The sequence below is a fragment of the Sinocyclocheilus rhinocerous genome, unplaced genomic scaffold (genome assembly GCF_001515625.1).
Source record: "Sinocyclocheilus rhinocerous isolate Xijiao unplaced genomic scaffold, SAMN03320098_v1.1 scaffold1256, whole genome shotgun sequence".
Lineage (NCBI taxonomy): Eukaryota > Metazoa > Chordata > Actinopteri > Cypriniformes > Cyprinidae > Sinocyclocheilus > Sinocyclocheilus rhinocerous.
Genome location: NW_015646445.1, coordinates 1,802,630 through 1,828,945, shown reverse-complemented (window position 1 = coordinate 1,828,945; position 26,316 = coordinate 1,802,630). Strand labels below are relative to the sequence as shown.

Below are 26,316 nucleotides of genomic sequence, written 5' to 3'. Positions count from 1 at the left end.
ATTTTTTTGGCGGGGTTCTCCTGGTACAATTCACATTCCAGGGCCTAAATATCACGTTATTGGGGTCACTTCAACCTGCTGACATGAAAAACAACCACGGCAATCGCTGATTTGGCAACACTGGTCCGCAAACTACGTTTCATATAACTCCTCCCCGAACTTCCCGCTGCCCTGTATCTTGGTCTCTCATTGGCTGTAGGTCATCGCCGATGTGTTTTTCAGTCAGAACTCATTTCACACAGCATGATTGTGAATCGCCGACAGCTCCAGATATTTAGCATGCCAAATATTTCACGGGCGTCGGCGACATGTCGACGATTCCCTCAGATCGCGTCTTTGATAATTCACACTGCGTGGTTGTCACTCGCGTGAACGAGCACCGATTTGCTTCCGATTTCAGGCATTTGTCGGCGATTTCGCAAAACCTGTCGGTGAGTGAAAAATCGGGCTAAAATTGTGCAGTGTGAACTCAGCATTAAGCGTCAGTCAAGATTAAAGATTTCTATTTTAAACAAATGCTGTTCTTTTGAACTTTATAAAAATATTACAAAAATATTAAGCAGCACAGCTGTTTTCAACATGGATAATAAGAAATGTTGCTTGAGCAGCAAATCAGCATATTAGAATGATTTCTGAAGGATCATGTGACACTGAAGACTGGCGTAATGATGCTGAAAATTCAGCTTTGATCTCAGAAATAAATTACATGTTAAAATATATTAAAATAGAAAACAGTTGTTTTAATAATACTTTACAATATTACAGTTTTTACATTATTTTTGATCAAATAAATGCATTATTGGTGAGCATAAGAATCTTCTCTTAAAAAACATCTTACTGACCCCAAAATATATTTACATTTATTTTAAAATTTAAAATGTATTGCATTTTTGTTTCAAGAAATTGTCTTTTGGGACTCTTGTTTTACACACATACAGTACAATTTAGACAAAACAAAAACAAAAGCAGTATCCTCTTCTATCCCTCTGTGGAATGTCCAGGCCTCTTTTTTCAGTTTAACACTTGTTTAACACTTTTTTTTTTTTGGTTAATATTTGTGTCAGAAATCAACCTCTCATTGAAGTACTAGCTCTAAGGGCCCTAAACATGGCCAAAGCTGAACAACAATCATGTCTGTCAAGAGCTGGAGCAACAGCTCTCTAAAACCAGCAACAATGTTCATACAGCCTGCATTCTGATAAAATTCACACTCATTTTTATATTTCAGGGAGGGAAATATCTATGAAGCATTGTCCCTCCCTGATGCATTTTTTCTCGTCTATATGTGGGCGTATCTTTTATTGACACAATTCAATTTTAACTTGCTGCCTTAACAAAGACCTCAAGGTTGTTGAACGGAATTGTTCCTCTAATACTGCAAATAAACTGAAACTCTTTGAAAAACTATATTTGTGTCAGTTTAGTTTAGTTGATCTGGAAGTTTAGTTTTTGCAGTCGTTCACTATCAGTTTAACTGTTTGTTTAGTCATACTCTGCATGTTTCAAGGACATCTGATTGTCTAAATGTTTGTTCAACCATTTCTATTCCAGATTATGATAATTCAGTGTATTTAAACAGCTTGCGTGTTTGGGACTTATCATTGAAATGCCAGAACAGTATGTAGAGTATCTTGATAAAGATATTAATAACAATAGAAGGGAATTATTAAATATTAAAAATTTTTACTCTAAAAAATATTATGCTTAATTAACCAGCAATCTCTGAGGAAAGGTAAAACACTGACCAAGTAATTGCATTGGGTGAACAATATGTAAATTATTTAATTAATGAATTATCTTTTTAATACAAAAAACCCCCCCAGCTTATTTCATCCTATGATACACTTGCTTCAAGAAGTATTTGGACACACACCTCACTTAAAAATGCATGAATGGCATTATATAATATAATTAAAAACAAACCAAATTGCATTTAAGCACACTTTTCAAGCAAACAAATCATTGTTTGCTGATGCCACTTGGTTTTATGTTTTGTTATATAATGCAATTTATTACTTAAAATTAATTTGTTCTTTTAAGCATGGTCAAATGTATTTTTTCTCCAAATATATGCATGGTATATCCATAATATCATTGATATATCATGTCTTGATGTGATCTAAACAAATAATTCACAGTAATGCAGCATAAAACTTATTTATTGATGCCTCTTGGTTTTATGTTTGGTTATATAATGCAAATTTGTTATTTAAAAGACACAATTAATTTGTTTTTGAGCATGGCTTAAGTGTCTAAATATATTTTGAGGCACGGTGCATCCATAATATCGTCACTGTGTCATGTCTTGATGTGATCTAAAGCTCGGACTGGTGAATTAAAGCGTGTTATTTTCTAATACAGATGTATTATGCGTTCATTGTCTGTCTGTCTGGAACGGCACTCAGCATTTAGGATGACAGCTGCTGCTTGTGTGCATATTAGCAGCACTAAGGAAATTTGTTCAATTAATTATACTAATAAATGAGGAGCTATTGGTGTTTGTCGCTAATAAACTCAGTAGGGCATGTGTCATCTGACATATTTAGAGAGCAGTTACCCCTGAATTTGCATTGCAGAATTAAATGGGGGGGGGATTGGGTTTATGAAGCCAATAATAAATCTAAACAGAGCTGTATAAATATAGCTGCAGACGGCACTGGAGCACTGATTTATTTCATGCGATTTTTGTTTTCATGACTTTCCCCCAAGGACCGCCAAGATGTGAGTGTTTTTTAGATACTGTCACAAAAGAACAAATTTGGCAATGAACTATCAGATTTTATGTGAAAGTGTAGGTGTTAAAATGACATATTCTTCCTTCTAAGTTGTGTGTTTTAATGGAATATTCAGGGTTCAATACATGTCCGTGTTTGCAGCATCTGTAGCTGTCAGTACATTTGCATTTGTTCATTAAGCAGACGCTTTTATCCAAAGCGACTGATTTTGATTCATCTATCAGTTTGTAAAAACAGGCAAAACTCACAGGTTGCAAAAATGCCTGTACATTGCAAGTCTTTAGGGCGAGTTATATTTTTCCTGTGAAGGAAAACAAACCAAGGCCATGAGTTTGATTCCCAGAGAAGACATAAATGCAATGTAAGCTGCAATTTAAAATTCCTTCATTTAAAACTGAAAGCATTTGCCAAATGGATGCATATATATATATAATATATATACGATATATATATATATGTGTGTGTGTGTGTGTGCATGTTTATGTGGTTTATGAGGACACAAATTTGTATAATGACATGGGTATGACATGAAGGAAAACAAACCAAGGCCATGAGTTTGATTCCCAGAGAAGACATAAATGCAATGTAAGCTGCAATTTAAAATTCCTTCATTTAAAACTGAAAGCATTTGCCAAATGGATGCATATATATATATATAATATATATACGATATATATATATATATGTGTGTGTGTGCATGTTTACGTGGTTTATGAGGACACAAATTTGTATAATGACATGGGTATGACATAGGTATTACAAGGAGAAGGTGATTTATAAGGACATTTACAGTGTCCCTGTAATTCAAAAGACTTATAAATCATTCAGAATGAGTTTTTTTGAAAATCTAAAAATGCACAAAGTTTCCTGTGACAGGTAGGTTTAGGTGTAGGGCAATAGAAAATACGGTTTGTACAGTAAAAAAACCATTGCGCCTATGGAGAGTCATCATAAACCATAAAAACCTGTGTGTGTGTGTGTGTGTGTGTGTGTGCGCACATACATAATGCAATTAGGTAACAGCCTAATTAAAAGGAAAATTTAATTAGAAATGTAATTCATTTTATAATTTAAGAAATAATTAAAATACATTTTTGGTGTTCAAAGGGTGTATGTTTTCTTGACTTTTTCCAGCCAATAGTGTGACAAAGAGAAGAAAAAAAACACCCACATGAATTCCATCAGTAATGCATAACTGATAAAATGTATACAATTTAAGTTGATTTGGATACAATAATAACGACAACGTCAAGCTCACAAACAGCATAGACTGAGAGTAGAATTGAAACAATTTTCTCTGTAATCGACAGCAGGCAGCTGTTGCTGTCGATACGACTGAACTTGTATTGAACCTGGATCATTCCTTTAAAAACAGGCGTGTCGTTTTAGCCAACTCTTTAAGAGCCGTTTTATAGAGAGCCTCCTCTCCAAAGACTGCCGTGCATCCAATGGACGTCTTAGTTCACTTAACACGTGAAGCCTCTGATACATCCTATCACTTAAATGCAGCTTCACTCCACTCAGTTAGTCTCTTTAAAATGCCAGGCTTTGTGAAAAGGGTCAATCTGTTGATGAGTTCAAACCCGGGTCATCGCCACTAAAAGGTTTAAAATTCACTTTACGCAGTTGTCATATGACGGCGTCTCTTTTATTCATTTGATGAATGTTCTGTAAGAAACAAAGTCCATCACAAGTGCTTAGATCGCTCCAAAATTGCAGCTCTATTGCTTTTAAGCCCAAGGTTATGCACATGTGCAGTGAGAGACAAATATGAAGTCAGTTAACGGTGTGTAATTGTGTACAAGCAGTAATTGAATCTGGCAGTGTTTGCCAACTGTGTCCATTACAAAAAACAGCAACAGCTTCCCTTAAGCACGCTTTTAAAATCAGAGATCTTTTTTCATCTGTTTCTCTCAGACAGCATGGGATTAAACGGAAGTAAATCTTCTTTTAATCCTGTTAAATCACTGACACGAATGACACTTTACAAATCTCAGACTGTCTCAAATTTGTCAAGAAGTTTTTAAAAATACAGTAAGTACATAACAATATTCTGAAATGTTATCACAATATAAAATAAATTTTTCATTTTAATATATTTTTCAAATGGTATTTTTTTTCCTGTGACAAGAACAACATATATTTGAAATATAAATCTTTTGAATTCATTATAAATGCAATTTGTTTTAAATCATTATAAGTGTCTTTACTGTCACTGTTGATCAGTTTAATTCACCCTTGCAGAATAAAAGTATTAATTTCTAAAAAATCTATCTGTCTATAAATAGATTTTCTATGTGAAATAAATCTGCTGTGATAATACGAAAATATAAACTAAAGTGGAGACGTTGGGCTCACATGGAAAGAATCTACTTGTATTCAGATAAATATTGTCCGCCTTAGTTATAATCTGAAACTAGCCACAGATTTTGTCCCTGACCTAAAAAAATACTAGCTGTAGCCTGGACAGAAACCAAACATAGCACTAAAGCTTCTTGGATTTGGATATAAATTGTTGAAAAATACACAGCGAGAGAATGAGGAAGAAAGACAGGGAAAAACAGAAAGAATACAAATGTCATGACACACTTTAGCAATGTTGTACAGCGAGCTGATGAATTCATAGAGAGGGAGTGAGAGAGAGAGTATCTTAAGGAAAACATTGCTGTAGCGTTTTTTAATCATTGAAACACCAAAACGAGCAGTGGTTCCGTCTTCCATCAAGCCTCTGCAATCCTCAGCTTTTAGGCTCATTTGAGATGCCAAACGACTGGTCTTGAATGTAGACGGGAGTAGGCGGCTGCAGGCTCAGATGTCAAAAACGAGCAGTCAAGTCGGACAATTCTCACTTCCCATAGTGGAATATATATGTACGTAAGCAAAAGCAGAGACCCTCTATCCTTATTTTCTTTTCTTTTTTAAGTGAATGCATTTCTCCATTGTGCAGTGCAGATATTTTTAGCTACAATATACTGTATGAATTACATAAGTCTGAGTGAATTACATAAGTGCAGTCACTGTGTATTTGGCACGAAATGCATCATGCATGTGCACAGTATTACGTTACAGCACTACACAACAAACATAAGTCACGTTAATTAGTTTGAAAAAGCACAATAACGTGCCATAAAAGAGGCCTTTATGACTAGATGAAGAGAATGTCAGAAGCGACCGATGTAGCTAGGTTAAAGTTGTAGGTAGGAGTGGAGAGAAAAGGAGAGAAAGATGATGAAGATGCTGGTGTTTTGATGGAGAGTTTGTGTAAAGAAGAGAGGAGGAGGAAGCTGAAAGAGCAGTGGCCGCTCTAAATGCCTTTGCTTGATTGCTTTTTGTCCTCTGTATGTCACTCTTCATCAGTTCATTCAGAGACAGACCTGTGTGCATTTCTCTTTCATGTCTCGTCCTCCATTAACCCAGTCTCTCAACCACTTTAGCCTGGACTTTACTCTTTCTATCTTCAAATGGAGACTTTACAATAAACTATAAGTAATGGCTTAATATTATAAGAAAATCAAGAGAAATGGCAAATGGCTTGATAAATGTAACAGGATTACTTTGAAATTCATGACAGTTTTTCATGCCACAAAACATACTGTATTATACCAATGTGAATGTAATAAAAATCAATCAATCAATCAATCAATCAATATCTATCTATCTATCTATCTATCTATCTATCTATCTATCTATCTATCTATCTATCTGTCTGTCTGTCTGTCTATGGCCGCTCTAAATGCCTTTGCTTGATTGCTTTTTGTCCTCTGTATGTCACTCTTCATCAGTTCATTCAGAGACAGACCTGTGTGCATTTCTCTTTCATGTCTCGTCCTCCATTAACCCAGTCTCTCAACCACTTTAGCCTGGACTTTACTCTTTCTATCTTCAAATGGAGACTTTACAATAAACTATAAGTAATGGCTTAATATTATAAGAAAATCAAGAGAAATGGCAAATGGCTTGATAAATGTAACAGGATTTGAATGATTTTCATTACAGTTTTTCATGCCACAAAACATACTTTATTATACCAATGAGAATGTAATATAAATCAATCAATCAATCAATCAATCAATATCTATCTATCTATCTATCTATCTATCTATCTATCTATCTATCTGTCTGTCTGTCTGTCTATCAAAACTTTAAATATTTTTTAATCAATTATTTTGGGGTCCTCAGTATGTTATGACAGCGCATTTTCAAGTGCTTTTAAAGAGCTGTGAAGGAAGATGTTCTTTTTTCCCCTTTCTTTTTTGGACATTGAGTTTGGTTCGTCTAAAAGCAGTATTGACTTTCATATTTTGAATATTTCACCGTCTGTTGTCCCAGACACAAAAAGATGAATGGTGTTTTCAAAAAAGAGCCCTAAAAAGGATCACTCCTGCATTATGGTGGAATTGAAACATCCTCTCCATTAACCCTGCCTTACTGTATATCCAAGACCACACAATAGGCCCCAAGACAAACAAAATCAGAGTACTAGAGTTAAAGAGAGAAAGAAAAGAGTCAGGATTTTCTAGAAGCTCTCTCACTCTTCACTAGACATTCATTAATATCTGAAATATACAGTGATGACACAACATAAAAAAACACATCTATCATAGCTATTTTTAGTGTACTTTCACTAGTGGCTCCCATGGTTACTATATCAAACTGACATTTACAGTAGATGCTTTTGAAAAGTCATGGATGCAATTTAAAACAATGGAAGCTGAAAAAGGTTTGATGCTAAGTGGAAGAGTTCAGATTCTTTTTTCTTTGCGTGAAAAAATCTGACATGTCGGTTGAATGTCATGTTATAGGAAATAACAGCACTGCCAAAAACGGCCAACAGTGCACTAAGCTTTTTACCACATTAAAGGAATAGTTAAGCCAAAAATAAAAAAGTAGATAAAGCGTACTTATCCACAGGCTAAATCCAAGATGTAGGTGAGTTTGTTTCTTCATTGGAACAGATTCTGAGAAATTTTGAAAGGAAAAATTGAAATCGCATCATATGACCCCTTTAAATCACTTGCTGACCAATGGAATTGAATTGTCTTGGTGAGAGAAGCTTCCAGTGCACAGACAGGATGACAAGTGACAAGACACATATAACAAAAATAAAGAAGTGATTAAAAAATAAATATGTGAAAACAATACACAATAGACAAGAGTCAATAGACAATATAATGTATGTACAGATGTGCTATATACAAATTATGCAAAAAAAATTTGAATAGATGTAAGATATGTTAAATCAATAGCATATGTATAATAAATATAAGTATGGATAGTGGGTATTGCACATGTTATATTGCACAGTGGGGGGAACATTTAACTGTTCGTGAGGTAGATGGCCTGAGGGAAGAAGCTTTTCCTATGATCTGGCTGTTTTGGTGCTCAGTGCTCTGTAGCGCCAACCAGACGGCAACAGTTCGAAGAGGAAGTGTGCTGGGTGTGAGGGGTCCTGAATGATTATGCCAGCCCTTTTGCTCACTCTGGATGAGTACAGTTCTTGGAGAGTAGGTAGGTTAGTCAGCAGTCCGGACTATCAGCTGCAATCTTCTGAGGTCAGTTTTGGTAGCTGAGCTGAACCAGACAGTTGTTGAAGCGCAGAGGACGGATTCAATGATGGCCGAGTAGAACTGTTTAAGCAGCTCCTGTGGCAGGTTGAACTTCCTCAGTTGGCGAAAGAAGTACAGCCTCTGCTGGGCCTTTTTGACAATAGAGTTGACAATACAGTGCTGTCCATGATGGTGAGTGGGGGGAGAGCAGGGGTTTCCTCCTAAAGTCCATGATCATCTCCATTGTTTTGAGCGTGTTCAGCTCCAGGTTGTTAAGACTGCACCAGACAGACAGCCACTCAACCTCTTGTCTGTAAGCAGACTCGTCACAGTCCTGAATGAGGCCGATAAGTGTGGTGTCGTCTGCAAACTTAAGGAGTTTGACAGAGGGGTCAGTAGGGGTGCAGTCGTTGGTATACAGGGAGAAGAGCAGTGGGGAGAGAACACATCCTTGGGGGGCGCCAGTGCTGATGGTGCGGCTGTTGGATGTGAATTTACCAATTCTCACTAGCTGTTGCCTATCTGCCAGAAAGTTAGAGATCCATTGACATAGATAGAGCTAGGAACAGGGAGCTGGGTTAGTTTAGTCTGGAGGAGTGTTGGGATGATGGTGTTGAAGGCCGAACTGAAGTCCACGAACAGTATCCTCTCCCTGTTTTGTCCATGTTGCAGGATGAAGTACAGTCCCATGTTGACTGCATCATCCACAGACCTGTTTGCTCGGTAAGCAAACTGCAGGGGGTCCAGTGAGGGTCCAGTAATGTTCTTCAGATAAGCCAAAACCAGTTTTTCAAGCGACCTTATGACCACAGATGTTAAAGCAGCAGGTCTGTAGTCATTAAGTCAAGTAATTTTGGGTTTCTTTGGGACGGAGGTGATGGTGGAGCATTTGAAGCAGGCAGGGACTTCGCACAGCTCCAGTGATCTGTTGAAAATCTGTGAAAAGATAGGGGCCAGCTGGTCAGCGCAGGTTTTCAGACAGGCTGGTGTGACACCGTCTGGTGCCTTTCTTCTCTTGTTCTTTCTGAAGACCTGACGCACATCATCTTTACTGATCTGAAGTGCAGGTGTGGGGGAGAGGGGGTAGCTGGAGGTGTTAACGGTTGTGTACACAGATGTTCAGAGCGGGTGTGGGGTGTGAGACCGGTTTCAACCTACAATCAAACTCATTCAGGTCTTCAGCAAGTTGTTTATTCACCTCAGTGCTGGGGGATGGTGTCTTGTAGTTTTTAATGTCTTTCAGGCCTTTCCACACTGAAGCCGTGTCGTTGGTGGAGAACTGATGTTCTAGCTTTTTAGCATAGTTCCTCTTAGCCACTCTAATCTCCTTATTCAGTGTGTTTCTGGCCTCATTGTTCAAGACCCTGTCACCCTTTCTGTAGGTATCCTCTTTGGCCTGGCGAAGCTGTCTGAGTTTTGCTGTGAACCATGGTTTGTCGTTGTTCAAGGTTAAATAAGTCCTGGTAGGAATGCACATGTCTTCACAGAAACTGATATAGGATGTTACAGTCTCTGTGAGCTCGTCCAGATCAGTGGCAGCAGCTTCAAAAATACTCCAATCAGCGCAGTCGAAACAGGCTTGTAAATCTCGTTTCGTTGGTCCATCTTTTTACAGTTCTTACTACAGGTTTAGCAGATTTAAGTTTTTGCCTGTATGTTGGAAGAAGATGAACCAGGCAGTGGTCAGAGAGTCCTAAAGCTGCTCTGCCCTTACAGAAAAACCACATGAACATCACATGTGCAAATCACATGTTAACTCATGAAGTGAGTAGAATGGCTTACCGTTGATGAAGACTGCTTCTAGATCAGCAGAGGATCCATTGGTGAACAAGTGGTGATGTAATGCTACATTTCTCCAAATCTGTTCCGATGAAGAAACAAACTCATCTACATCTTGGATGGCCTCCCAGATAGCATGCGGATGTGGGCCACTTATGGCAATGAAAGGGCACTGCTGGCCATCATTGCCTTAAGTGGCCCACATCCGCATGCTATCTGTAGACAAAGTGTAATGTGTAATCTGAATGTGACCCTAAAGTGGCGCATGTGGTAAATAGTGAATATGGCCCAAACAGTGCCAACCAAATGTGAGCCATCTATTGTAAAAATGTGGCACAATTGACAAAAGCTAATCAGGATGTAAACCAAATGTGGTCCACATATGTTTCAGCAAAAGCCCGGCAGACTTAACACGCTGTCCGGAATGGCATCATTCAGCCAGGTTTCCGTGAAACACAGAGCAGCAGAGTTTGAAAAATCTTTATTTGTCCGGGAGAGCAGAAGAAGTTTGTCCATTTTTTGTTCGTCCACATTTGCACACATTCGCTGGTCAAAAACCCCGTAACTACATTTGAGTTTGACAAAAAGCAACTGAGTGAGCCTCATCACCTAGGTAAAATATATTTCTAAGACATTTCTTCTTTGATTTTTGATTGCTGATACATTTAATTTATTAACATTTAATCATATCATATGGTCACATGGTTAATTCATGTTTACTGTTAATATGCGTATTCGCTAGCTAGCTAATTTTTGAATGTAATGTACTCGCCGCTCAACTTCACATGTATAAACATAGTAAAACATAGTTTTACTACCAAATAATTAATAACAATTTGGGCCACTTTTGGCAAATATACGGCACAGTCAGGATTGGCTAATCAGTGTATAAGCCTAACTTGTCCCACATTTGACATGGCAAATATGCCCCATATTATAATGCATTATAAAACAGATGAGGGCCATTTCTGGTTTGGATGTAGCACTTGACACTGGCTAATTGAAATGTAAGTGTGAAATTGTAAATATGGCCTAATAGATTTTCGCTACTTTTAGTAGGATGCAACACAGTTAACTGATGCAGGGTGATCTGGATATGAGTCTTAAGAAGGCTACATACGCAGCAATTAATTTTTTTGAAGCATGCTTTTAATGGCAGTTTTTTTAATATGTGTACTGTGCAGCATTAAAACAGAAGTGCACTATAATGATAGCTCTTACTGTCATGATTTCTGTTAATTTGGAATTTGTTTTCCTTTGTCTTAAATGTTGCTGTGCTACATTGTGTTTGGATTTACCCTTGTTGGATTAAACACTTATGATCTATAACCGTTCATCTTCATCGTGCTCTCTTTAACACAGCATAGCCATGACACTTACAGACTTACTGTGCAGGTTCCTGTCTCGGCTAAATCCTCCGTGTCCTCACCTGTCGTACCTACAATGACTGTGCACTGTGTAAACAATGAGTGACGTGTACGCGCGATTGATCACTTCCGGCGCTTGCGCACCGGATGCCTGCGCGCGCCCAAATGGGGGTAAGCAGATAAACATCAAATTTTCATTTTTGGGTGAACTATCCCTTTAATTATCCTTGTTTGGTCTGACTGTCTGAGTACTTAAGTTCCTGTATGCTCACTTTGGGTTTGTCTGGTCTTATGTCTACATGTCTTAAATGTTGCTGTGCTACATTGTGTTTGGATTTACCCTTGTTGGATTAAACACTTATGATCTATAACCGTTCATCTTCATCGTGCTCTCTTTAACACAGCATAGCCATGACACTTACAGACTTACTGTGCAGGTTCCTGTCTCGGCTAAATCCTCCGTGTCCTCACCTGTTACCCTCTTGGGATCTCCCTTCGGTCCTGACGGCCTTGAAGGAGGAGCCCTTCGAGCCTCTGCAGTCAGTAGAGCTTAAATTTCTGTCGTTGAAGACAGCGCTCCTCACCGCTTTGGCCTCGGTCAAGAGGGTAGGGGACCTGCAGGCATTTTCGGTCGATGATTCGTGCCTAGAATTCGGAACGGGTAACTCTCACGTTGTCCTGAGACCCCGGCCTGGATATGTGCCCAAAGTTCCCACCACGCCTTTTAGGGATCAGGTGGTGAACTTGCAAGCGCTGCCCCGGGAGGAGGCAGACCCAGCCATTGCTAACGTCTCGGTTACTTGTGTAACCCTCGTTCCCTGAAGGAGGGAACGGAGACGTTACGTTCCGTCGCCACAGTTGCTGTACCACCGCTGTACGGCCGGGGCACGTAGTCTCGGCTCCTCAGCGAAAAACTGATGTGCGTTTGCACGCGCTCTCCTTTTATACCCGCGCTGCGGGGCGGGGTGCGCGTGGCGAAACACGCACGCCAACTGTCATTGGCTTGTTTAGTTAACACTCGAAGGTGATTGGGCTCTCGGGCGAGATCCCAATTCGCCAGTCACGACTGACGTAACGTCTCCGTTCCCTCCTTCAGGGAACGAGGGTTACACAAGTAATCGAGACGTTCAAACTTGTGAAGAACTGTTTTTAAAGTATTGGAATGTGTCTTTGAATACTTATCTGCGACATTTGGATTGCTGCTTGTGCAAAACTTGAGTCGGGATGATTTGACCAAGTAGGACACATTTCTGGAACTTATTTGAACATATGAGTATATGCATAACTCACTTAAGGCTTAGTGTGGCCCAGATAATGTATATTTATGCTTTATTTGGTTCATTATTAGCTAAAATGTGGCTGTGCAGTGGCCTGTTTGTGGACCACTGCCAAAATGCCACCATTCCATGCAGCATGTGGGCCACATGAGGAATGTGGGGAAGACCATGGGTTAGAATAAAAATCAACTGTGGCCCACATTAGGGCCACTTTTGGTTTATTTGGCTGGCTTACATGTGGCAATGCTAAGGCTACTTGAGGCCCAAATCTGGCAAACAGGACCGGACTGCCCAAATGCCATTAATGGATCTGGGCCAGAATTAAAATAAATGCGGCCCAGATTTGGGCCAGTTCTGTTTTGTTTTATTTATTTATTTGTTTGTTTGTTTGTTTGTTTGCTGACATGCGGCCTTCCTATGGCTTGCTTGTGGCCCAAATTTGCCAAACAGCAGTGGACCACCCAAATGCCATCATTCTACACAGTATGGGAGCTGGAGCAAGGTGTTGGATCTGGGCCAGTTCTGCTTTATTTGGTTTATTCATGGCTGACATTGGGCCTTCCTTTGGCTTGCTTGTGGCCCAAATCTGGCAAACATGAGCAGACCGCCCAAGTGGCATCATTCCACACGGTATGTGGGCCAGATGAAAGTGTCAGGTGTGGGCCTGATCTGGGCCTCAGGGATATTGCTATCTGGGCTGAGTGTGAGTTATTTTTCAGCAGATTTTCATTTTAGGGTGAACTATTCCTTTAGGAAAATTTAGCACCTAAAGAAATCAATGGCACAGTTAACAAACGTGTTTTTAATGTATATTCACATGAGATCCATATAGCCTTATTTGCACCTTCAGTGGACCTCATAGGTCTCTCACAAGCCTTTTCTTTCATTTTTAAGTGAAAATTGAACATGTTGTTCAAAGGATTACATGGAAAGGTCAGACTGCATTTTCCATATGACCTAGAATCATGATTAAAATTATTCTAGCCTTCGAATCCCCTTTGCCCTCAGTGTTATTACATAAATAATGGCTATGTTATTTACATGACCCAAGGACCTCTACCCCTGGGAATCATAAACCAATGGGTGTTTGACTGCTAAGCCGCTTAAAGGGAAGTTGGAATCATTTACTTTATGCAGCTGATGGGGCCTGAGCCAGAGCTGGTGCCATGGAGAATCAGATCTGTATGCTGGAGCTGTCACTGCATATGGAGGATATAACGCTTCAGGAATTTTATTTCAACGTTGTACATGTCTTTACTCTGTCAAATCACTGGTTTAATTTACAGTACTTGTGTAGTGAGGAGTAATATCAAACACATCATATATCATAAAACCACAGGGCAAAATGTCACAGATAGTTACTGGACTTTAGCACTAATAAACTCATAGTGTCAATTAAATCTGTGTTTAGGTCTGGAAAGTGTTCACGTATTTGTTGCATAGGAAATTAACATAAAATGGTAAAAAGGAGACTACATGGGAAATGAGGAGGTTAATTTTCTTTAGTGAAATGTATTACATTATTTAGATTTTCTGCACAATCAAATGCTAAAAATAATGCTAAAAAGTCAGGATCAGATTTTTTTTTGTTCTGTTTGAACACACCAAAAAATGCACACATGAAATATTGGTCTAAGCTGAAATTATCATATAATTTTATTTTAAAGCTTCCTCAAAAAAAAAAGTCCATTACTATACATAGCTTTGTCATGGACAATGGTGAATATAAGGAAACATCTTACAGCTGAATGCCACAACTGACCAACAAGAATATTCCATATAGCTGTGTAATAAATGAAAATATTCCATTCCTGGACGTGATAATGCTGATTCAGAAACCACTCTGATTCAGTGAGTTCATTCGGTGAAGGATTCATCAGACTGATTCAGTAAAAGGAACTTTTAAAGGACTGTCTCGAAAGAGTCATTTATTACTGAATCAGACTACATTAACTGCACCGAAAAGACTTGATTTATTTTCACTTGATTGACTAAAAGGAACTGTTCATGAATTGTTCTCCACAGGAACAAATGAGTCTAATAAATCGGTTCTTTTAGTGAATCAAAAACATACAGAGCACATACCTGCATTTGGCATTATGGTACATTTTATTTGCCTGATTAATGTTAAGTTATAAATCACTTTTATTTATCATTTGTAAGTCACTTTAAATAAAAGCGTCTGCTAAACGATATGTACATGGTCATCTTTTGCTATATCCAGTATCATATCTGGACTTATACTAACTGTGTACAGCTCTGTTGTGCTTCGTTGGTTTCAGTACGACCCCAGCGATAGTGGAAACTGCACAGAGATTAAATTTAGATCTTTATGGAAAGCACGTTCTTGCATAAGTGTCTCCTGGGGGCAGGGGTCATGGCAATGAGAATCCTTCATCAAACCTTCAAGAGTTGTAATCTTCTCTTTAAATGTGGTTCTTTAACCACAACAGATGCAATGGTGGCATCAAGGTCAATTTCCTCCGCAGCAGAAGTGGCAATAATATAATTCATCTCTTTTTGCTTCATGCATTTTTCTCAAATCCACCGTTTCTGCTCATCAACTCGGCTCAAGTGGGTGCTGATTGGTTCAGACAAACGCAATTTGTGCCACCGTCTCATCGCGCTTGTAGTATGCCCCTGATGTGAACTTAATTTCTTTAAAATGCTCAATGTCTTGCTTCATTCTGATTTGCCTCTCAATCATCTTGTAGAGTACCACCTAGTGTCTTATTGAGCAGAATTGTAGAAAAACAAGCTTGAGGCGAGTTCATGCATCTGCAGTATATAATGATTTTGGTAAAGAAGTTGCTCTTGTAATTTATACACTTTGTGAGATACACTCTTAAAAGTAATGTTCTTTATTGGGATCTGTGGTTCTGATTAATATCCATGAAACCGTTTGCACACACGGTTCTATATAATGGAAGAAGGTTCTTTAGACTAGTTCTTCACACTAAGAAAAAAACGGTTCTTATAAGAACTGTTTCACGAAAGGTTGTTTGGGGAACCCAAATTGGTTCTTTAATAATTGTTAAAGTAAAAAAATGTTGTCATTGTTTACTCACCCTCATTTTGTTCCAAACCAGCAAGGCTTGCTTTCTACTGTGGAACACAAAAAGAGATGTTGATACTGAACGTTTAAGTTGTTAGTCAATGAAAATCTTTTCCTCTGACTGTCAAATTTCATTGGTGTGTAAATTTGGTGCATCACATTCAGCGAAAATACTCACATGAATCAATGCAATTTGGCATCATTGATGTCAAACCTGGTCTGACATGTTTGGATGTGCCATATTTAATATACATTCAAACAGAGCGAGGTTTGAGAGCTGTGGTGAAGAAAAAGATTAACACTGAATTGATTTAAATTTAAATCTAATCATTTCAGAAGAACTGGAATGTAGCGCATAAGAATGGACTATGATTTTATGGTGTTAAACATCAGATTTTGACTAAACATCTTTTGAGTTTCATGGAAAAATGTCATACAGGTTTGGAACGATCAGTGTTAGTTTTGTTCATTTACTATCATAGCTAATATTATGAATTAGCTTTTATTTTAATTTTACTTTTAGTTTCATTTTTAGTAATTTGGTTCTGAAATTCTAAAGTTCTAAATAGTTATTTTCTTTTTTATAGAAAGGAACTATTTGGAATATAATAGTTATACTGTTGTAAACTATTATAATGGTTCTTTTTTTTTGTTTGTTTTATTTTGGTTAGTAATTTTAGTACTTAAACTTATTTCAGTTAGTTGCCAAGGCAAATTTGAATTTAATATCTGTTTGATTTTCAGCTTTATTTCAGCTAATATAATAGTTTTAGTTAAAGATAACCACAGTGGGAAAGACGTGAGAAATGATGTCAATGATTTTGCAATTTAATTTGGCAATGCTAGTATTCCAAAATCACAAACGTCAGCTTTACTGTAATTCACAATCTTATCAAAATGTCTTATAGCTATTTGTTTGATTGCAGGTATCTTGGCATCACCCGCCCTTTGACCTACCCTGCTCGACAAAACGGCCAGCTGATGGCAAAGATGATCTTTGGTGTGTGGCTCGTGTCCGCCTCAATCACCCTGCCGCCGTTCTGTGGCTGGGCGAAGAACGTTAACACAGCTGGCGTTTGTCTAATCAGCCAGGACTTCAGCTACACCATCTACTCCACCGCCGTGGCCTTCTACATCCCCATGATCGTCATGCTCTTCATGTACTACAAGATCTTCAAGGCCGCCAGAAAAAGCGGCGCCAAGCATCGTTTTACCGACTTCCCACGTCGGGATCGTCTGGAGACCGTCGCCAGCGAGGCTCTCAGGATGCAAGGCCTAAAACCCCAACACACGCCTGGCGTAGCCGAGGAGTGCGCTGCTCTTTCACGCTTGCTCAGCCGCGAGCGACAGAATATCTCCATCTTTAAGCGAGAGCAGAAAGCAGCTACGACATTGGGTGTGATAGTTGGAGTTTTTGGCATTTGTTGGCTGCCGTTTTTTATTCTATCTACAGCAAGACCATTTATATGCGGGGTCAAGTGTAGTTGCATGCCAATTTGGCTGGAGAGGACGCTGCTGTGGTTTGGATATGCCAACTCGCTAATGAACCCCTTTATTTACGCTTTCTTCAACCGGGACCTGCGGTCCACATACAGAGACCTGCTCCGCTGCAGGTACCGGAACATAAACCGCCGACTGTCGGCTGTAGGTGTGCATGAAGCACTGAAGGTTTAAAAGGATGTGGTTTGGCCTGGATTTGGTTTACACATAGTTCAGACAGGACTGAATCACGGTCAATCGAGTAAGACTTTGAAGCCGAACAATGTGCACTGATACATCCGCTTATGGGATTGTTGTAGGGACGGTGTGAACAAAAGACAGAACCACAGCCTCATACTTATTCAGAACACTCATATTTCAGTTTCATTCAGATATTTGGTCAAATTCAGCACGGATTATTGAGACATGTGAGTAAAACTTTGATGAATTAATTTATTATTAATTTAATTTTTATGTTTTTCTTTTAATGTTATGTATATACATAACATTACTGTTAAAAAGTTTGGGGTCTGTAAAAATGTTTGAAGAAATTACAGTTTTTATTTATTTAATTGCAAATTAATAAATCTAATATCTTTACTATTTAAAAAAATTATATTGTTTTGAAATTTCTATTAATCAAAAAATACTGGAAAATAAATGTCAAATATTCAAGAAGCACAACTGAATCAAGACTGGAATAATGGCAGCTGAAAATATATTAAAACAGAAAACAGCTATTTTACAATTTTTCACAACATTAGTTTTCTGTATTACTCTGTATTTCACCAAATAAATGCAGCCTTGGTGAGCATAGGAGATGTTCTTTCAAAAACATTAGAAAAATTACCAACCCCAAACTTTTGAACAGTTGTGTATATATTTTAATCTACATCAAGTATTGATTTATGGTCTTAAGACAGTGAGTTATAATTGAATTTGATACTTTTTACTAAAATAGTACCTTTATGTAAAGAACAGTGGCTATTGGCTGTTTTCATAACTAATGAAAACATGTTCATGTTTTGGCTTCATCTCTGAAGAATCAAATGAGAATCAGTTATATATTTTCATTTTGAAATATGAAGTAAATTCTGGTAGGGACACTTTAAATAGTAAAATGTGGCCTTTATCAACCCTATGTTCATTAAAATAGTGATATCCTAAAATATCGTTCTATATATTCACGACAGTACATGCGTGCTATTTCCGTCTATAAATTCAGAGCAATTAGCTAATTTTTGCTGTCATAAAGTGATAGGATGTGATTATAGGGATGCTCCAGTCCTGGCTGTTATAGTCTCAAAGCTGTTAATTTTCTCATCATAACAATAGATTCCGCAATGTGGAATAAAAGTGTAAATCTTCACACTTTGTGTTTAGCCAGTCACTGGTTCTTTCTCTGCATTGAGCAGAGATCATGTTGTTTTCCCTCCACCTGTGAGTGTTCTGAGAAAGTATGCAGCCACCTTAAAGCAGATGTTCTGTACATATCTGGCAACCGAGTCTCCAGAGGAAGAAAAATAAGGGCTTGTGGGCAGTTGTCACTATGACGCTTGACTGATATTGGAAATCCATCGGAACGTGTTTGTGTGTGAGCATGAATCCCTGTCTTGAGACAACAAGAGACAGGACACTCACCTTGCTTTTCCGATGACTGAGTCCATCTATTTTAAGAACTTTAAGAACATGGAAGAGCCGGCTGTCTTTGATGGAACATCTGACTCCGCGAGCCATTGTGCATATGCCGTGATCTGGCATTGTCAATTTTGTACCCTTTTTTGACCTGATGTGGCAATTGAAAAAGACTTTCAATGCCTTTAAGTGTCTCTTCAACCATGAATGACGAAACTCACGGTAAGAAACATTGACCGGGGACTGAATTCTTGTGAAATCTTGTGTTAATGACTCCTAAGAGATAAATTATTGACTGAGCAACTCAAAGTGGTTGTTTACACACAAGAGGAGAAGTGTTCTTGATGTACAGTTCTATATGTATGTTGCCAAATCTTTGTGAGAAGCTTACAAAGTGTTTTCTGTCACAGATTTTAACCCTGCACCAGAAACGTCGAAATTGCTTGTGCATTTTTGTGTATTACCTTTTCCCACAAGGACTACACTACATGTTTTGCCAAGATTGTTGATGTCAAAGCAAAAAGGAAAATGCAGAGTTAAGAAATGAAATAAATTAGAAAAAAAAAGAAAAGAAAATGAGGTACTGATTTGACAATTTTGGCATTTTAATGAAGAAATTCTCATTCCAATCAGACAGATGCCCATCAGTCAACATATCTGTGGGTTGTACATGATGCACTACATGACACGAATGGCTAGATATTGAACAACCTTTGTATACCTTGCATACATGAAGATGCATTTGTGCATGCTTGCCAGAAACCAAAGGCTGTCAGTTGCTAATGTGATCTAAATTGATTATATATTGGAAACACTTTTTTTGCTGAAAATTTGCTGAAAATTGACTCACACTCAGGCCATCCAAGTTGTAAATTAGTTTGTTTCTTCATCGGAACTGATTTGGCGACATTTAGCATTCCATCACTCGCTCACCAATAAAAACAAACTCAACTTGGATGGCTTGAGAGTCGATTTTCAGCAAATTTTCATTTTTGGGTGAGCTATTCCTTTAAGGGTGCTTTCACACTACAGCTTTTGATGCAGACCCAAATTTATTTGACTTCAGAGTTCGGTTTGCAAATTGAAGAAACTAACAAATGGCTTCCTTTCAGTTCATTAGCTGGAATTCGAATTGGCCACAACACACAGGAAGTTAAATGATGAGAAGAGAAATGTACTGAATTGAAATTCAACATAATGCATTCCAAGAAATGAAGTGCTCTTCCATGTTCAGTCACACGCACTACAGAATAATGCATATCTAATTGCTGTTTAGATGTTTCTGAATAAATTACAGTCGGAAAGCAGCTCGCATTTGGAATATCTCTTGCTAAACATTTCTGGCAGATTCAAGCGCTGTATGCCTTATTCTGTACATCTAAACCTTTGGTGTTAAAACTACAGGGACAGTTGCTTACAGTGAGACTGGGATCAATCTCCCAAGTCATTATCTAGCTACTAGTTACCTCTTGTACTCCCTGTTATTTATATTCACACTAATGGTGTAAACACACTGTAATTAGGACCAAAAACTGCAATGGAAAATGCGGGCTCGTGTTCAGGGCAAACATAAAAGAACCAAGTATAAAAAAATCTAATAATAGACAGAGGATCACAGTGCTCATGCAGCAGATCATAAAATACAGCATACAGTGAAAGTGTTATACTGTATTCCATACAGTGCCAAGGCCGTACAATTCAATAGCTCTGAATAGAACAACACTGAGCAGAAGATGGAGGAGGACAAAACATGATTGATGTACAGCAGCCTAAGGCATGCCATTATCAGGTAAAGTGCTGGTACTTAGGGTAATATTAGCCATGTGCAGTTGCCTGGAAATAAATGGTTTTGAACCTGACGACCGGTGTTTAGATGCTGCGCCGTACAGCCATATTCTCACTATCAAGAGAATAGTTTGTGAGGAGGAACAAGGGACTGTGGGTAAAATCTTTTTTTTTTTTAGACTGCAACAACACTATCATCTGTGTAGTGCCATAACTTGGATGGCGAACGGATGGATCATTTTTGTGCCTGCCAAAAGTTGTAGCTCCCATTTATCTCCCAATTTATATATTTATATTTTAACAAAATGCGACTTAAGAATAATAAATGAAAAGGTTTCCTTTTATTATTGCTTAGACAAAATTCACATTTCTTTGTGAAACTGAAATATCTCAAATAACATAACTAAACTGAAATTTATTTATATCAAATTAATAATACAAATAAAATAAATCTCTTCATAGAAACAAACTAACGTATTTTAATCATGATCCAAACAAAGATGCTGCACACATGCAGCATGAGCAGTTTTTAATTTAAATTAGATAGTATAATTTCGAAATCTGAAGCAAAAACAGAATGGTCTGACTTATGTTTTATGTAGTTTAGTTTCACAAAACACATCTGCACAAAACAGAAACAGCAGACGGGCTGAATGAAAAAAAGGTGCAATAGTTGATCGTCTTCAAACATTTTTTGTTATGCTGGTTGAAAGTCTCTTCACATCCCGATAGCAATCATTAAGTTAAGTGGTCTATTTAAATGTATTTATATATCCTGTGGAAGGCGTAGGACCAAGAAATGTTCGTCCAATCAAAATGCTCGGAACGAGCATTTTGATTGGCTTTCCTACCTGCCTGTAAACACATGTATTTGCATACCTCTGCGCACCCGGTTCGCGCAGACAAAATACGTCATCAGCGCGTTCACGTACGCTGTGACAGACAGAGCGAGAATGGCAGGCAAACATCAACAACCTGATCTTCCTTCCTGGTATTGTAGTAGTTACTAACTACTATGAAGTTTTCTCACCGGTGAATGGCACATGATGTATTGTAGTAATGTTGTCTCTAGTCGTTTGGTCTGTGTGTGCGTTCAGGGGGTATGGCTTTGGACGACGATTTGCAGGGAGGGTGGGGCGTTCGCTTTCAGCGCTATCAGGCTAAAGTTAGCATTTTCCAAGATCTCCTACTGCACCTTTAAAGTATGCATTATGCAGAGGCAAGCTGTGGAAGGCGTAGGACCAAGAAATGTTCGTCCAATCAAAATGCTCGGAACGAGCATTTTGATTGGCTTTCCTACCTGCCTGTAAACACATGTATTTGCATACCTCTGCGCACCCGGTTCGCGCAGACAAAATACGTCATCAGCGCGTTCACGTACGCTGTGACAGACAGAGCGAGAATGGCAGGCAAACATCAACAACCTGATCTTCCTTCCTGGTATTGTAGTAGTTACTAACTACTATGAAGTTTTCTCACCGGTGAATGGCACATGATGTATTGTAGTAATGTTGTCTCTAGTCGTTTGGTCTGTGTGTGCGTTCAGGGGGTATGGCTTTGGACGACGATTTGCAGGGAGGGTGGGGCGTTCGCTTTCAGTGCTATCAGGCTAAAGTTAGCATTTTCCAAGATCTCCTACTGCACCTTTAAAGTATGCATTATGCAGAGGCAAGATAAAAAAGACAATACCATTAAACATTTCTACAGACAGTAAGTTTCCCTCAGACACATTCATACCCAACCCCAAATGTATCACGATTCGTTTAGCATCTCAACCGATTTGAATTGTCACATATTTGTATTGATTTTCAACCGGCTCGGGGTGCATCGTTACAGCAAGGAGGTCTTTATCCTTGCTGAACCCTATATGTGTTTGGTTCCATTCAGGAATGCAAATTAATTCGGCTCAGTAAGGTCATTTACCAAAGAATCCTCCACATGAAATATGCTCTCTCAGTCTCAAGTGAAAACAAAGACTATGTTCTCTTAATCACTTGCCTGTGTTTGACATGACATGTAATCGTGGCTGTCTGGTAATTGTGTTCAGATCTGGAAGAGCTGTGTTTGAAGACAGCTTAAGCATGTCGTGCACATCTCGGCGCTCAAACACAATATGGAAAGCCAGCCAGATGCTGCCAAACCTGAGATCTGAAGGCAGAAAGTGTTTAGGGAATCCATAAACGTGATGCTAAAAGTTTCTCGAACTGATGTGACAGGATGAGGCAACGTCTGTGAAAACAGGTGTCAGCTTTTGTAAGCGTTCGGCATCATCAGTGCTTTTTTTGAAGCATGCTGTGAACTATGCCACATATTCAGAAAGCATAAATTTTCCTTGTTTGCTAAGAGCTTTGGTTTTTCCCCAGCATAACGTTCCGCATAACTGCAGTGCAGTTTTACTGTTAGATATATCTGCTTGTAATAAATCTATCTTGCTTGCAATTAGTGTTTCGTCAAACAAACCAAACCATAACCCTATAGACTGACCTGGGGAAACACACTTGCTGCATGAAGTACTTCCTGTTAACTTATGTTAACAGGATGTGGGCAAAGTTGAGGATTTTTATTTTTTTTATTTGGCTTTGTACAGTCCTGTTATGTTATATAATGTGTCACATCTGATCACCTGAAATGTGCTTTCTCTACCTCGATGATATATTTCTATATGGAGTTATAAAATTGTGAACAAGTTTACTAGCCGTGAGCATTTTTTCTGTTATGTCTGCGTGTCGCCAGCTTGGTAAACATGACGCCGTGCATTTTTATTGCTTCTCAGTCGTAACACACACTGTGTACACACTCATTCACTCTCACCCTCGAGCCGTGAAACTAGATCGCCATCATAAAACTGTCAAGAAACAAACATCTCAATTGTTCCAGACGTCATAAACTCTCAAAAAAAAAAAGCGAGACGCTTGCTCTCTCGGTGGATTCCACCGGCTGAATAACCTCCCGGAAGAGATTCCAAAATAAACATCACATTCGGTTAATAATTCACGAGTTGAGAGGTTTTAAGTCTAATAACAAAGCTGGGAGGAATAGAGAGCTTTTGGGAGCCTGGAAAAAATCTCAGGCTCTTAGAAATGCAAAATGAGGACTGTGACCCAAAAAGGCCTTTTATTCTTCTCCCAGCTTGCAGGGAAATATTTTATTCAGAGGTTGTGTGGCAGATGTGCTCTGATACAGCAGTTCTGATGAGCACTTAGATAAGGAGCTGTGGCTGATGTATACAGGGAGAAAAGCAATCAGAAAGACAATGCATGTTTGTGTCGCTCGGCACACTTCAGCTGCTCTGTTATTAGAGATGAGGTGTTATTAGAGGGGCTTGCCATCACTACTGTTACACCTCATAGTTATGCTGATGGATTTGAACAAACTCCTAACCCCAAGTATTTAACTTTTGGATTGCGGGTACAGAGATGAATGATAGCTCAAATCGTGTGGTTTGTGAGGAGGTCTGCTATTGCTTTTCTAAGTGATTTGATTTTTGAGATGGTAAAAAAAGAGTGATCTGAAGGAAGAACCTGAGCTGTGTTAGCGATACAAAAGAGACTTGGGGGTGAGCTCTTTTGACTTAGAAACCACAAAGCAACTGACTAGGAACCACTCAGAAAACCAGAGCATCATGGTAAGTGGTGAGCACAAACAGAATGAAATGGTATCAGCACATCCCAAAAAAAAAAAAAAAAAAAAAAATAAGAAAGGATCATTTTTCTTATATGTATATAATAAAATATGTAATTAAAATATAATACAATATAATATAATGTAATGTAATATAATATAATATAAATTAGGGCTGTCAAGCGATTACAGTTTTTAATCTAATAATGTAATGTGCCAATGAGGAATAGCACTGAAGAGACATTACAAAAATGTGTTTACAAAAATATCTTAATTCAGCATTTCATAAATGTTTAAAAAAAAAAAAAAAAAAAAAGAACTTTAGAGCAGGTACATGACCAAAAAACATCCAAAAAGCCTTTATAAAGAACAAATGGACACTGTGCTCTCAAACTATGTTTTAAAAGTAGACAAACAACGTTGGAACCCTTTCGTTCTTCATCAGGTAGTCTTTAAATATAAACATCTGAGAAGGTGTGAACAACAAACAAGAAAGCAATTAACCAATAAAGACACATAGGACTAAAAAATAAAAATAAAAATAAAAAGGACACCACACATTATACAAACCAATACAAAAAAATACAATACGAAATAAATCAAAATTAAAATTTAAATCCAAATGAGTTCATTTGTGTGCTAAAAGTTTGTAGTGTACATATATAAGTATAAAAGCCTATCTTCATAAATGTAATTTGGGCCCATGTGGTTAGGAAAAATACAACAATATTTAAAAACACAAACAGCTGAACACAGAAGCAATAGATGTTTGGATGATCAAAATAATCCTTTTGTCATCCATTTTAATCTTGGGAAACATAATTTGTCCTATTTGTGATTGATATATTGATACTGAACAAGATACCAAGAAAAGGGGTTGACTACACCAAAACTGCTTTTACAAAGAGAGGCTTTACACTTGATTATTCATTTATTTATTTGTTTATTTATTTATTTATTTGTATAATGTGTGTGCTCATTGTTTGCTTTATTCTTACACTTCCTGTGTGTATTCAATTGCTGAATGAGTTTTGCACAGGCAAACACCGCCCACATTTTCTTTCAAAATGTACAAAAATCTAGTTCTGTATTTTGTATTAGATTCTATATGAGTAAATGTTCACATGCACTTTAAAAGTCTTTTGTCTGATTGAAACAATAATTTATCTTTTTAAAATGCAACCAATTTAGTCCGAAAGAAATGATGCCAATCCATTTAATCAGCTCGACTTCATCCAGCATGTTTACACGCTAATCAGGCTACACTTGGCCTTGTCATTGCCTGTTTGCTCCAAAACACAGAAGTGCATAAGTGAAGTACAACATGCATTTAATACTTGAAATAGTAAATATTTGATTATGCATTGTATACTTGGTCAAACAGATTAAGATTGTAGTGCATGCAAAGATACTTATTGATTCCTAACCAGCAGGTTCCAAGGGATACCTGGAAATAGTTCGATTTTACTTTAGTAAAGCTAGTGTAAAAAAAAATTATTTGGATGGATTTTATTCATCAATACATTTCTTGGTGGGTCTTTCTTGAGAACATTTTATAATTGCTTATAAAGCTTGAAAGTAACGACAATAATAATGATATTCAGCACAATAAAAGAACATATTCTTAGATGAAGATATTGATAAGTATTTTTTAATTCAAGCTTTCACTTACACCTTTATTGATGATATCCAAAAAAAAAAAAAAAAGTTAGAAAACATTACAATATATTAATAAACTTGATAAACTGTTGTATTTTCTTCATATATCACTCATTTTCTAGACTTTAGAAGCACACAATACAGTTTATTCCTCATTTGCAATGTTGAAATAGCCTACCTAAAATAAGAATGACATAAACAAGGAGTGCTGCATGACATTACTGAACTATAAAAAGAGCTTAAAGAGCTGTTTCAGGTGAAACTCCTGAAGCATGCGTTTGCATGATGCAGAGCTTTAGGTTTAAGTATTCCAGCCTTTAATGTATGCACTCAAATATATAGAGCAACGGGCAAGAGATAAAATGTGTAAAAGCGCAG

General features: G+C 37.9%; 1 protein-coding gene across 1 annotated transcript in view; it reads left to right on the top strand.

The window, feature by feature from the left end:
* htr7c (5-hydroxytryptamine (serotonin) receptor 7c) overlaps nt 1-17,461 on the top strand; it is a 39,227-nt gene extending 21,766 nt beyond the window's left edge. The window contains exon 2 of the mRNA XM_016511925.1: nt 16,686-17,461. Within this exon, the coding sequence (XP_016367411.1) occupies nt 16,686-17,433 (748 nt within the window). The 3' untranslated portion in view covers nt 17,434-17,461. The remainder of the gene's footprint in view (nt 1-16,685) is intronic.
* Nucleotides 17,462-26,316: the final 8,855 nt, after the last annotated feature.